Source organism: Microtus ochrogaster, chromosome 8 (assembly GCF_000317375.1).
Source record: "Microtus ochrogaster isolate Prairie Vole_2 chromosome 8, MicOch1.0, whole genome shotgun sequence".
NCBI lineage: Eukaryota > Metazoa > Chordata > Mammalia > Rodentia > Cricetidae > Microtus > Microtus ochrogaster.
Genome location: NC_022015.1, coordinates 70,529,737 through 70,544,834, shown reverse-complemented (window position 1 = coordinate 70,544,834; position 15,098 = coordinate 70,529,737). Strand labels below are relative to the sequence as shown.

Here is a 15,098-nt window from a genome sequence, read left to right as displayed (position 1 = left end):
ATAAATTTAAAAAATTTAAAAAAAAATTGTGTTTTTTCTTGAGTCTGTTTCCTCAATTCACTGTCAAAATCATTTCCCCAAGGTAATAACCTTTCCAGTTTAACTATTTGAGGTCCCTTATGATCGATCATTATTCATTTTGTTAGTCAATGATTTTTATGCTTCCTTCTTTAGTCTACCTAAAGGAATGTCAATCAACTTTTTCATTCATTGATTTTTTTCTCATTTTAATTACTTCTTTTAATTTTAGAGATTATAACATAATTACATCATTTCTACTTTCCCTTTACTTCCTCCAGCTTTCCCACTTGCCTTGTCTTGCTCTCTTTCTAAAATTAATCAATTGATGTTACATGTATATGCGTATATTTATATACATATGTATCCCTAAACATAACCTGCTTAGTCTGTATAATATTACTTTATGTGTGTTATCAGGGCTGATCATTTGTTACTGGAAAACTAATTGGTATGCTGTTTCCCAGAGAAAACTGTTTCTCCCACTCAGCATTCTTTAGTTGTTTGTACTCCTTTTGTTTAGAGTTTAAGCTGCATAGTCTCCCCTTGTCTACTTTGGCATGTCCTTGTGCAGGTTTAAGTGGTCATTTTGGTAAGATTTCGTGTGTGTGTGTGTGTGTGTAAACAGGAAGACAAGAGCATATCAAGTACCGTCCTCAATTTCTGTCCATCTTATTGCTTTGTGATAGGGTGTTCACTGGACCAGAAGCTTGCCTTTTTTCTGCTAGACTGGGTGGCCAGCAGTCTCTCAGTTCAACTTGCCTTCACCCTACAATACTGGGTACAGGCATGTAGAGCCTCTGCTTATTATATAGGAGAGAGGGATTTATTTTTTTTTATTTTTTTATTTTTATTGAGAAAATTGAAAAAAAAGTTTCCCCCTCCTCCCAGCCTCCCATTTCCCTCCCCCTCCTCCCACCCTTCTCCCCTTCCCCCCCACTCCTCTCCCCCTGCCTCTCCAGTCCAAAGAGCAGTCAGGGTTCCCTGCCCTGTGGAAAGTCCAAGGTCCTCCCCTCTCCGTCCATGTCTAGGAAGGTGAACATCCAAACTGGCTAGGCTCCCACAAAGGGAGAACATGAAGTAGGATCAAAACCCTGTGCCATTGTCCTTGGCTTCTCATCAGCCCTCATTGTTCGCCATGTTCAGAGAGTCCGGTTTTATCCCATGCTTTTTCAGTCATAGACCAGCTGGCCTTGGTGAGCTCCCAATAGATCAGCCCCACTGTCTCGGTGGGTGGGTGCACCCCTCAAGGTCCTGACTTCCTTGCACATCTTCTCCCTCCTTCCGCTCCTCATTGGGACCTTGGGAGCTCAGTCCAGTACTCCAGTGTGGGTCTCTGTCTCTATCTCCATCCATCACCAGATGAAGGTTCTATGGTGATATGCAAGATATTCGTCAGTATTGCTATAGGATAGGGTCATTTCAGGTTCCCTATCCTCAGCTGCCCAAGGAACTAACTGGGGACATCGCCTTGGGCTCCTGGGAGCCACTCTAGGTTCAAGTCTCTTGCCAACCCTAAGGTGGCTCCCTTAACTAAGAATTGTGCTTCCCTGCTCCCCTATCCAGCTTTCCTTTATCCCAATCATCCTGTTTCCCCAAGTTCCCCCATCCTCCCCTTCTCACTTTTCTCTCCCCATCTCCCCTTACCCCCAACCCAACCCACCCCCAAGATCCCACTTTTCTCCCCAGCAATTTTGTCTACTTCCCATAGCCAAGAGGATACACACTAGAGTACTACACTGCGGTAAAGAACAAGGACTTCTCAAATTTTGCATGCAAATGGATGGGAATAGAAAACACTATCCTGAGTGAGGTAACCCAGACCCAAAAAGATGAACATGGGATGTACTCACTCATAATTGGTTTCTAGCCATAAATAAGGGTCACGGAGTCTACAATTGGTGAACCTAAAGAAGCCAAATAAGAAGGTGAACCCAAGGAAAAACATATAGTTATCCTCTTGGAGAGAGGGATTTAAACTCAGGTCTTCTTGCTTACTTGCTAAGTAAGTGTGCTTACTCACTTAGGCATCTTCCTAGTCTCCTTTTTCATTTTTTTCTATTTTTTTAATCAAAAGAATTTTTATACACAAATTTGAGCCTGTTTTACTCTCCTCCAACTTCTCCTAGATCCTCCCTAACCACTCAACTTCATATTCTATCTTCCTCCATGTTCCCACGAAACTTTACAAAAACAAACATTAAACAAACCAACAAATGAAAAGGCAGAAAAAAAAAAAACAACGAGAAACAAAAAGCTCACAAAACTCAAACCAAAACATGGAGCTTGTTTGTGTAAGCCAACTCCTCCATGGGTCCTGCCCTGAAGTGTGGTTGATATACTCCATAACATTCCACTGGAATAAACTGATGGTTTTCCTTTGCTGTAGATTTCTTCATTATAGATGCTACCCCACATCCACTTGTCCTTCTCAGTCCTGAGATCCTGCCTGGCTTGAAGCTGTGCAGGTCCTATGAGTGCTGCCACAGTCTCTATGAGTTCATAGGTACATGAGTCCTTTTGGTCTGCAAGTTCTGTTTCCTTGGAGTCATTACTACATCTAGCTCTTACAATCCTTCTGCCTCCTCTTCTACATAGATCCCTGAGTCTTGGGGGAGGGGTGTAATGACCCACAACCTAGAAGTGGTACCATCCAGAGTGGATTGGATCTTCCCACTTCAGTTGCTACTGTCAAGACAATCCCCAGTGAAGGTGCCACAGGCCTACCCAATCCAGGGTGATTCTAGATAGTGTCAAGTTGACAGATAAAACTGTCACAAAAATCAAATGTTCTAGACTAGGGCATTTCTGGTAGCACTCAGCTGTGCTGCAGCACGTGACTTGGCTCTGAGCACATACTGCATATGCTTTGAACTGTATTTGCCTTTGTCTTGGGCACCCTGAATGCTGCCTGTCACACCTCATCTCAGATTTCTTCCTAAATACAGTTTTCAGCTCTTACAAAAAAATGTATATAATAATTATGGAGAGCAAAGATTTCTAATATTTTGTGACATTTGAAACTGCTGTGAATTATGAATTTCTTCCTAAATACAGTTTTCAGCTCTTACAAAAAAATGTATATAATAATTATGGAGAACAAAGATTTCTAATGTTTGTGACATTACTTCTCAGTATTAAAATAGCAAATTAATATTGTTTCCAGATTGGATTATGTCAGAAAGTTTGGTTTTGAAAGCTGGTATTTGAATGCTAACTTGAGTTTCATTTTCAAAAATTATTAAGTTAATTTTGCTTGGGATTAGGACAGAATTTTTAATAATTTTCTGAAATGGGTCCAAGCACAATTTTTCTACTTTTTACAAGTCATTTTGTACTTTTATTTATTCACAAAGAAGTGTTGGAAATATTAATGATTATATATTCAGAGTATCAATCAACTCTGAAAACATGGAAGATACTTATGTTCTTCAGGATCTAATATTCATCCAAGATTTAATATTTATTTGTTGGTGTATATTAGGTGCTTTACCAGAAAATATGTCTGTGTACTATGTGAGCATATTGCCCAAGAAGGCCAGAAAATGGTATCAGGTCCCTTGTGGCTGGAGTTACAACTGTGTACATGCTGGGAAATGATCTCTGATCCTCCTAAAGATCAGCCAGTACCCTTAACTGGCTCTTATGTCTCTCCATCCCTATGGTTTAATTCTTTATTTAAAATAAACATGTCTATATATCTCTTTAGTGTATAATATGTTTTCATCTTTAACAACTGGTAAACTTTTGTGTACCAAAAAATTAAAGTTACCTTCTTTCTTGCAATAAGATGTATTTGCTATTTTTATTTTATGTGTATGGGTACTCTGCCTGCATGTATGTGCATGGAGGTCATAAAAGGGAATGAGATACCCTGAAATTGATATTAAAGATAAATAGCTGCCATGTGGGTGTTGGTAACCAAATTCAGATCCTCTGTAAAACCAGAGTGATATGGGATTCCCCTCTGTATGTTATGAATATGTTTTATTATCATTGGTTAATAAAGAAGCTACTTCAGCCTATGGCAGAATATAATAGAGCTAGATGAAAAAACTAAACTGAATGCAGGGAGAAAGAAGGTAGAGTCAGGGAGACACCATGCAGCTGCCAAAGGAGAAAGAAGGTAGAACCTTACCAGTAAGCCACAGCCTCGTGGAAGTGCATAGATTAGTTGAAATGGGTTAATTTAAGATGTAAGAGCTAGTTAGGAATGTGCCTGAACCATTGGCCAAACAGTGTTGTAATTACTATAGTTTCTGTGTGATTATTTGGGTCAGGGTGGCCAGAAAACAAAAGTGCAGTCTCCATTTGCAGCAGAGTAGCCAGCCAGTGCTCATAATCACAGAGCCATGTCTCCAGTCCCTAAATTTAATTTATCAGTAACTGTTTGATTATACAGATGTGCACAAGGTCACATAAAATTTATGATGACTTAACTCATTACCATCTGTTTTCAAACAGCACTAATCTGAATACAGATTAACACAGAAACATTGTTTTAGTGTAGTGTTTCCCAGAATTTGGGGTTTATCATCTCACTCTCTTCTTAGCTCTTTTGTTGCTGATTTAAAACTCAATATTAAATATTTTTTTTGTTTTTTATATGCACTGCGTCATTTCAGTTCAGGAGTTTCCATTTGATTCTTTTTATAGTGTCTTATATGCCAAATAATCTAATGTTAAAGGCTTCAAAGAGACACTATTGACTGTTCTTTTTCTTTTCTTATGTATGTTAACACTTTCCTATTTTCTTTCTGTACCTCATAATTTTGATCTTGAAAGTAATTCATTTTAGATAATATATTAGAGGAATTCAGAAATTTTAGTTGTCCATCCCAGAGGTTGAGTTTATTACTTTTTGTTTGGTTTTTAACTTACCAGGACTAATGCTCTAGTCTTTTACTCTTGCATCAGGTACTTACTTATATTTCCAATTTAAAAACTTAATCCCTTAGGGACTGAAAAGGTGGCTCAGTGGTCAAGAATATTATCTGCTCTTCCAGAGGCTCCAACTCCAATTCCTGGCACCGACAGAGCGTATCATAACCTTTTGTAACTCCAGTCCCGGGGATCTGACAACCTCTTTTGGCCTCTGAGGGCACCGCGTACCCTTGGTATACAGACATACACACAAACAAAGCATCAACACACATTAAATGTTTGTTTTTTTCATTAATTTTTTAAAGATGTTTTTCAGGTCAACTTTCTAGGGGTTGCCTTCACATTGATACAACTTAATGATAAGCCAGTAATTGATCAGAAATGTGCTTACTAAACTTGAGACATTAAGGCCAGGCCAGTAGATATGCTGATGAATGGGAAACAGTAAATACTTGGGTATTAACGTGCCATTCTGTGTCTCCCCTGTGAGAGCCCTAGGGTCCATATTCATGTGGGAATATGCAGATAGCTAAAGTTCTCTACAATTCCCCCCGAATATGCAGCCTTCAGTATTAAAGGGTATATAAAAGAGATTATTAGTTTTCACTGTGGCTGTCTTATTCCCCCAAATTTCTCTTAAAATTTCATGTGAGTCTGATAATCTATGCCTTGTCTCGACATAAATCACAGCTTCAAACTATCTGAGATAATGGCTTTGGGGAATCTCAAGTTTAACTCCCTCTAACTCTTAAGAGCTGCTGATTTTTAACCCTTTCATATCCTTGCAGTTCTAACCTCAGGGAAAGTGGTTTGCTGGAAATGATTTCACTCAGCTACTTTGTTACTAGTGAATAGCAAGGGTGTTTTTCTTAAATTTGTGTGCAATAATTCTACTTATAAAGGTAACCCTTCTTACCATTTGTACTAGTTTCCTAGGCTTTGCAATAACAAATTACTATGACTTAAAACAAAAGAAGCAAGTTTTCTCTTACTGTTTATGAAGCCACAAGTCTGAAATCAAAACATCAGGATGGTTGCTTTCTTCTGGAAGCTCTGAAGGAGAATATGTTCCATTCCTCTCTCCTAGCTGCTGGAACTGCCAGACTTCTTTAGCACAGTAGCATCCCTCCAGGCTTTGTGTTTGTTGTCACACAGCCTTTTGTCCCCTGTCTGAGTATCTGAAGGTCCTTTTCCTTTGTATTGCAAACAGCAGTTATTAGATGTAAGGCCCACCCTAATGCTGTGACTACATAGTAACATTAAATCTTCAATGACCCTATTTCCAAATAAGCTCATCAAGTTCTGGTGCACAAATTTGGGGAGATGTTACTCTAGTGACTACCACTCATTACAAAGTATCACTAAAATAAGTATGGTCTCTTTTGTGATTTGGGTCAGTTTTATGAAGATAAGTTTGGAATGAATGAAACATCAAGTTGGCACTGCTAACATGACAGCTTCTGTATTCCTTAAGAAAACTATGTCCTCCTTTTGTTATTTTATTCATGCTAGCAAGAAAAAGGCACAGTTCTATGCAAAGGAAAGGGCTGGCAGAATCTCACTCTTCTCCATTCTAATTTATGTCTGTTTTTAATCTAGAGCCAAATAACTATCGGAGCATGCATGGCCGGGCAGTAAATGGTAGCCAGTTGGGAAAGGATTACATCCAGCTGAAGAGGCTGCTACAACCCATCCGGATATACTCCAGAGCCAGCTTGTATGGCCCTAATATTGGACGGCCCAGGAAGAACGTCATTGCTCTCCTAGATGGGTAGGTCAGATTATTTAGCTATCCTTACAGTATTGCTTGTTAAATATAATGAAATGAAGTACTTGTGTTTATTCTGGCTATTTTCATATTTAAGAAGAAAAGAGAGGCTTTCTCAAACTACCCAAAAGGAATTCTTCAACAAACAAAGCAGTCATCTGGAGGGCTCCTAGAGTCAGGGGTGGGAGGAGGCATATCTCTAAGTGGCTTGAACAGAATGCCTTATTTACAAACAAAATCATTTAATATAGGAGTTAATTGAATAATTTCATATATTTAAAAGATTGGAAAACATTACAAATATTTACAAATAAAAATAGAACCAAACTAATACTTCAGTAGCAGACATCACTCTGTACTATTGTTATCACTTGCTTAATTTTAACTGACCTGACAAACATTTTTTGTGCGTTGGTGCAAAGAATAATGTGAAATGTTCTCTAACTCAGTTCTTTCAGCCGACTGGCCTCAAACTGAATAATGGATATGCCCATTCAGATCTGGTCTAGTTATATAGGGTTGGAAGAAATGCCTGACCATGAACTTGTTGCCAGCAAGTATTGCAATCAGAGGGAACCACAGTGGAGTAGGGGAGGCTTAATATGTTGAATCAAGGCTCAAAATGAAAATGTAACTGGAACAAGTATAAGAGCAATGAGGTGGGGAGATTCACGTGTTATATGTGGTATGTAGTCTAAACAGGAATAGTTATCCCTCCAGTTCAAAGTTAGTAAGACCATTTACAATGACATGTGTACAGCAAGCAGTTAGAGAAATAAATGTCCTGCAAGCATAAACAGAGATGAAAAGAAAGGAAACGGTGTCTCCTGAATAGTTACTCCTTCCATTTCTGATTACCTAGTGTTGACATGAGCTTGTGAACACAGCAGGCTTTACTTAAGGTCTAGGGAAGGCAGAGGGATTTATATAATAACAACACCAGAAAGGTGAAGTTGAATATTAGGCATTTTTCCATATAAATCATTGAATTTTTACCTAAACTACCTTTCTTAATCTCTTCTTCTTTCCATCTCCCCTTTTCTTGCTCAAGGGCAATTTACTTCCTTTTTGTTGAAAAAGTGCATGGCCTTAGTCCCTACTCACTAGCTAGGCCTTCCTTTTGCATGCTTTCCCTGAACTTTGACATTTCTCTTTGCATGTGTGTGATGAGGAGCAGGACAGAGATGAAGAGGTGGCTTTTATTTTTCCTGTTATACTTTGTGTATAAAGATCAGTCACAATGTACTTATTCATATTTCACAAGTTCATAATAAAAATTTAATTTCTCTATCCTTTTAATCTATACTTTAATGATTAATGTGTCTCCATATGATTTACATTGTCATTCTAATAGTATGGAATGATATCAGTTGTTTATTCTTCTAAAGTTATTTCTTGAGCAACAACTATGTTCTAAGTAACATGCTAGCAACTGAGATAATATTAAACAAAACAGATACATTCTTTGCCATCCCAAGCTGTTCACTAAGTTGGGAGAGACATAGACATTAACAAGAAATGTAAAACCAGAACAGTATGAAGTAGGTACATGGTTATACCAAGAGATGTGGCTTGATTGAATTAGGAATGTCATGAAAACATTTCCTTGAAAGGCGTATATAAAGAATGATGGGTTGACTGCACAGCATGAGAAGTGAAGAAGTGAACAGTATCAGTGGTTATTTTTGTTTATACAGTTTTAAAATGAAAACCATACAGAGACCCTGAAATTGAAAGCTGGCTGGGCTGTCTGGAGTGTCAGAGAAGTAAGGAAGAGCAAGTGTGTTCTATCAGGGTGTGTAGGCAAAAGGAAGGACTCGCTGTTCCTTCTAATTGCATTCAGGGTAACATAGGATGTTTTAAGCTGGGGAGGGAAACTATTATATGAAAAGGATGTTGGGTATACTGTGGGAAATAGATTAGAGAGAAATCAGGAAAACTGATGATAGGGTTGCTTCAGCAATTCAGGGAGGAAGTAGTGGAGGCCTGGAGTAGAGTGGTGGCAGGCAGCTGGAAGAAGAACCTATGGGATAGGGTTGTACATTGTAAAACATACAATGATGTGATAGTAGAGAGTGGATGGTGCCATGTGCTTAAACAGAGACAGGAGTCCTTCTGACTAAGTAGTTCTGAGAATACAATGAGACGTCGTTTTAGTGCTATGAAACTAAATATAGATGTCAAGAATATCATTTAATAAGTGCGAAGAGATCAGGTTCTCTGTTAGAGATATCTATTCATTTGAGAAGTTTTTAGCACAAAGGTGAAATTGAAAATCATGGGAATGGAGAAGATAAGTTAGCATACAAAAAGAAAAGAAAGGCATAGGTGATAGCCTGAAGAACCTGCAGAAGTAAGGTGTAAGAAGAATCAGGCACATGAAGAAAATAGAATAAAGACAGAGGCTTCTAACTAACAGGATGACAGAAAGGTGTTTTCTGGATTTGGCCGCATGTCAGTTGCTAATGCCTCAAGAGACAGCTCAGGAGAGGACGGCTGAAGCTGGGTTGCAGTGGCTTGCAGAGTGGGAGATGAGAGACAGCCAGCAATAATGTGGGCAAGAATACTTAGAATAACATTTACTGTGAAGAAACCCAAAGACAACTGAAGGGTGTTGTGTCATTAAGGAAGGTGGCTGTTCCTTCCTTTAATGCAGAATAGAGCAGAACAGGTTTCTGGGTTAAGTTATACCCAGAAAAAGGGAATACAGCCAAGTTAAGACATCCTTTAAAGGGAAGAAATGAAAAGCAAAATTGTTGACCGTCTGCAGAGGACAATTCTCCCATGATAATATAAGAAACAACTATTTGCATTGAGAGGTTTAAAAAGTTATATTTATGAGGAGACCCTGTTCTCACTATAGTACGTGTGATTAGATGTTGAGTTTGTGTGCATGCTAAGACGTGAGTGCATGCAAGGTAGTGTATTAGGAAAGAACTGAGAAACTTCACACAGTGGTGAGAGAGACGAGTGTGTGCTGTTATTTGACTATGAAGTGTCCCTCACAGGCTCATGTGTTGAAGGCTTGGTTTCTGGAGGGTGGCACTGTCTAAGCAAGTGTTAGAGTCATTAAGAAGTAAGGTCTAGCTAGAGGAATTGGGTCATGGACAGTGGAAGGTTGTTCTGAGGAGATATAGCTTGCCCTGGCCTTTCCTGTTTCTCTGCTTCCCAGCCACCATGGTGTTCTGGTTTACATCATACATAACAAAATCAGCCAGCCATGGCCTGAAACCATGAGCCCAAATAAACCCTCTCTCTCTTACTGTGTTTCTCTCGAGTGTTGGCCACAGCAACAGAAAGTCTGATGAACAAAGCATGTGGCTAGGGTTTGGGGGTGGCAACTTGAAGTCTAAACTTGAAGTTGAACAAAAAACAAACAAAAACCAGAAAAATCCATTTAGGACGAAGAAAAATATAAATGAATATTTTTCTTTTATGTGACAAAATAAGGATTTAATTTTCTTAATATAGGTGTGTGAAAGAAATATCCCAGAAGCTTAACCAACAGAGCAAACACATCAGCACTGTAAATTAGCAGCTCATAGCCTTTCCCAACTTTCTTGGTTATACACGTACCATATTACATAGTACAGTGTTACATATATGTGATCATGGTAGAGACATCATTTTGAGCACTGAATTTTTATACATTGCTTCATATAGCCCTTATTTCTGCATACTTCTCATAATTGTCATTCTTAGTAAAAATAAATATCCATTGCATTAATGAGCCAAAGTCTAACTAAGCATCCTTCCTCTAGTGAACATTTGGCCTCTTTCCAGTTTTTGCTTGTTATGTAGCACAACTATAAATATCTTTATACAAATAGATTTTTAAATTTTTATTTTGAATAGTATCCTTGGGCTGTATCCAAAAAGTTGGGTATCTGGATCAAAAATATATATTAATTTTTATTACTTTATATTTGCTGCCAAACTTCTTTTCAGAATGTTTTCACTAGGTGAAAAACAGTGGTATATCACTGTAACACAGTGATGTTATACCACACAGCAATAAGTATTGACAGTATTATTAATTAACTTTGTTTAAATTAATGCAGGATCATGTTGCATGCTTGTTTATATTTGAATTCAAGAACAGCTGAATATTCTCCAACTCTTAACGTTGTCTTGTTTCTCTTATTTATATATTTCTCTATTTATTTAAGGTTTTTTTTGTGTGTGTATGAGAAAGAGATGGGAGGATGTATACATGTATGGTCCTATGTGTGAGGGGTTGTGCTCAAGTATGAATGAGCATGAGGAAGCCAGTAGTCAGCATCTGATCTCTTCCCTTTTTGCTCTCCCCAATTGTTGGTTATGTTTGTTTTAATTTTGAAAGAAGATCTTTTGTTGGTTGCTGAAAATAGTGGTTGCCGTTTAGGTAGACTGAATGGCCAGTGAAACTCTAGAATCTGCCTGTCTCTGTACCTTACCCAGCACCGATGTTTCAGGGCCCAGATTTTATGTCCATGATGGGAACCCAAGCTCAGGTCCGCATGCTTGCTAAGCAAGTGCTTTACACACTGAGCGATATCCCCAGCCCTGTCTTTATTTCTTTTATCCCAAATTTGATTAACAGTACAATAACCATTTTGCCTTCATTCCAGGCCATTCTTTATTTATCTTATTTTACAAGATAACTAATACCTACAAAGAGTAAATATAAAGAAATAATAAATCTCAGGACTGAAATCAATGAAGTGAAATTAACAAACAGTATAAGAATCAATAAAATTGAGATGTTTCCTTTTGAGAACATCAACAATATTGGCAAACATTTAGCCAAATTAACCAGAAGACACAGAGAGAAGACCAAAATTAATAAAATTTAAGATGAAAAGAGAGACATTACAACAGACACTGAGGAACTTCAGAGAATCATAAGAACATACTTTAAAATAAGGAAAATGTAAAAGAAATGGATGAATTTATTGATATTATGATCTGACATAAATCAAAATTAAATAAACAATTCAAGCAAATTCATAACCCCTGGTGAAATAGAAGCAGTAATTAAAGTCCTCTGATTAAAGTAAACTCAGGGCCAGATGGATTCAGTATATCACTCTACCAGACTTTAAAGAAGAAATAACACAAATATTCAACTTATTCCACAAACAGGAACTGAAGAAACATTTCCTAGATTTTTTTATGAAATTAATATTTCCCTGATACCAAAACCACACAAAGACCCAACAACAAAAAGAAAATTATAGACCAATATCCCATTTGAATATAAATGGAAAATTCTCAATAAAATACTTACAAACTGAATTGAAGAACACATGAGAAAAAGTAACCACCATGTCCAAGTTGGCTCATTCCAGAGATGCAGAGATGGTTCAACATACATACATAAGTAAATGTAGCCCATCATAAAAACCGACTGAAAAACAAAAGACACTTGATCATCTTATTAGATGCAGTAAATGTCTTTGACAAACCCAACACCCTTTCATGATAATCCTGGAGAAAATAGGGATACAAGGGAAATACCTCACACAATAAAGACAATTTACAGCAACATCATTCAAAATGTATGGATACTCAAAGCATTTTCACTAAAACCAGGAACAATACCATGACATTCACTTTCTCCATACCTCTTTAATATAGTGCTTGAGATCTTATCTAGAGCAATAAGACAACTATAGGAGATCAAGGGGGATACAGATAGGAAATGATGGAATCAGATATTATCAGTTTATATTGTTGTATATATGATGTGGGAGGTGATGTATGATGTGAATATGTTTTATTGCCATTGAATGAGCAACCTCCCCCAACATATATATGAAAGACTACATACGGACTCCACCAGAAAACTCCTACAACTGATAAACTCATTCAGCAAAGTAGCAGAATACAAAATCGGCACACAAAAATCAGTAGCCTTCCTATATACAAATGACAAACATACTGAAATAGAAATCATGGAAGCAGTACCTTTCACAATAGCCTCAGAAAATATCTTAGGATAACTCTAACCAACCAGATGAAAAACTTGTATAATAAAAGCTTGAAGAAAGAAACTGAAGAAGACACCATAAGATGCAAAGATGTCTCATGCTCTTAGATTGGTCAGATTAATATAATGAAATTACCAAAAATAGTCTATAGACTCAATGTGATACAAATCAAAACTCCAACACAATTGTTAGTATAATAATAGTATTATTAATAAAATTGTTAAATATAAAAATATTAAATGATATTAAACTTCATATGAAAACACAAAAACACATTAGTAGCTAAAACAATACTTGATAATAAAAGCACTGCTTGAGCTATCACCACTCAGATTTAAAGTTGTACTACAGGGTTATAATAATAGAAACAACACTGACATAAAGACATATTGATCAACGGATTAAAACTGGAGATCCAGACATAAACGCACATGTTATGGACATCCAAGTATTGAGATGGTGCTGTTTTAGATTCGGTATTCCTTGAGCACATATTCAGGTTGCTATTGAGCATTCTATTTTGAACTTCTTAGCATCATTCATATCCCATCTTCATTTGTCTGTATAGATTGTATCATTTTTTCTTTTTTAACAATCTATTTGTAGCTGTTCTCAGACTCTAATAATACCCCCACGTGGATTTTTGAGTCATTTTTAAGTGTGACATCTAGTCAATTCAGTTTTGCTTGAAGTCATAAGTTTTCCAGATACGCTGACTCTTAGCCTTTAGTGTCTCTGTCTTCATAAATTCCAATCTAGTAAACTGCTGTGTTCCATTACGCTCACTACCTTCAAGTATGCCAAAGTATTATAGATTTGGGGAAATGCCACACGCCGTTTGACTTGTGCATCTTTTTGTTCTATGTAATTGTTTGGAAGGTCAGTTTTCCCCTCTTGATTCCCAGATCTTCCCCGGCATACTCAGGTCAGATTTCAGTGGTCCCCTGGCCTTGCATCACATTTTATTTTTCTGCTCCAGCATTTATCAAATTGATCATAATGTGTTTGTTTACATATTTGCCTCCCAAATAGGCCATGAACTGTGATCTAGATATTGCTTCTTTATACCCTTAGAAGCTAGGAATAATATATATATGTGCTTTTTCCAATAAGCACTTATATATGAATGAAATATAAATTGTCATCACATAGACGGTACATAGAAGTTATAGTAGAAGAACAGATGAAACTAATATAGTATCTGTCTACATACCAAATATGTATCAGATAAAAAGAATTCATGGATTGAGATTTTGATGCTTTTTGAGTAAAACATGATTTTATAAATAATAATAATGTTACTTATTAGCTTTAATGACATAGAACCATGCAAGCTTTTAATCTCTTTAAAATAGGAATATATAAGATTACCTCTCCTATAGAAGAGGAAATGGATTAGAGATAGGATCCTTGTGTTCGTATTATCAGGGAGTTACAAGTCTCTTGGAAAATGGGAAATACTTAATAAAATATTTGTTTTATTGTCCTCATGTCCTCAGTCGAGACCTGGATAGTTCTAGACATGGCTTTAGCTGAAGAATTGTTCTCTAGGGTTGTATCAGTTTCATCTGTTCTTTGTCCATAAACTTCTATGCACCATCTATGTGTTAACAATTTATGTTTAATTCATTAGTTTTCTTTTACCAGGCAATGCATTTTTCTTGCTTGAGAAATTTACTATAATTGCTTTGTCTATGTTGATCAAAATGCTATGCAGACACAATAGAAATTCCAGTCAAAAAATTATTTATTGTAAACATTGGTTTATTTAATATTTAACTCTGTACCTGTGATCTGGAAAAATATTACAATATCATTTTAAATGTGAATAGATAGTCAAAGACCACAGGCATAAGAAACCAATAACATACAAAAACTAAAATAAAAAATATAAATAAACAATTAATCTAAGATAAATTATAATTCATGATCAATACTTAAAATGTCTATAATTTAATACTCTTACATGTATATCAAGATATGTACAGTGAGACATTGTATTTATAAATTAAAAACATTTTTATAAAAATATGTAATTGGAATAAATAAAAATATTTTAAAATTAAATATATTCTTTCTTAAATTAAGCTTAATAATTACATGGATTATTTGCACTAGTGATTAACTCCAAGCCACCAATAATGCCTCAGTGTCACATTAAAGAAAGAAATAAAAACACTTCCACCTTGGAATCATTCAGCTAGGGAGTCCAGATTTGAATGTTCTGTTTCATACCCCATGTGTCTTCCGTCCTCTGTCTTGCATGAGCCTGAATGTGTGCCTGTGTGAAGGCTGTCTTGTGAATTTGCTTGTCCCTGTGTCTCTGTTTCTATCCCTATGTGTATATGTCTGTTGTGTCTATGTGTGAGTAATGTCTGTATGCCATATGTGCATGTGTCTGTATGTGTGTGTGCAGTGTGTCTGTCTGTAACAATGGGCTTTGCTCTATTTATTGA

The 15,098-nt window shown here is 36.6% G+C and overlaps 1 protein-coding gene across 3 annotated transcripts in view; it reads left to right on the top strand.

Moving 5' to 3' along the window:
* The window catches only part of Hpse2 (heparanase 2 (inactive)), a 627,972-nt gene that overhangs the window by 402,688 nt on the left and 210,186 nt on the right, over positions 1-15,098 (top strand). For all 3 annotated transcript variants that reach the window (XM_005352317.3, XM_005352316.3, XM_005352315.3), the window contains one exon: positions 6,502-6,673. In XM_005352317.3, the coding sequence (XP_005352374.1) occupies positions 6,502-6,673 (172 nt within the window). The remainder of the gene's footprint in view (positions 1-6,501; positions 6,674-15,098) is intronic.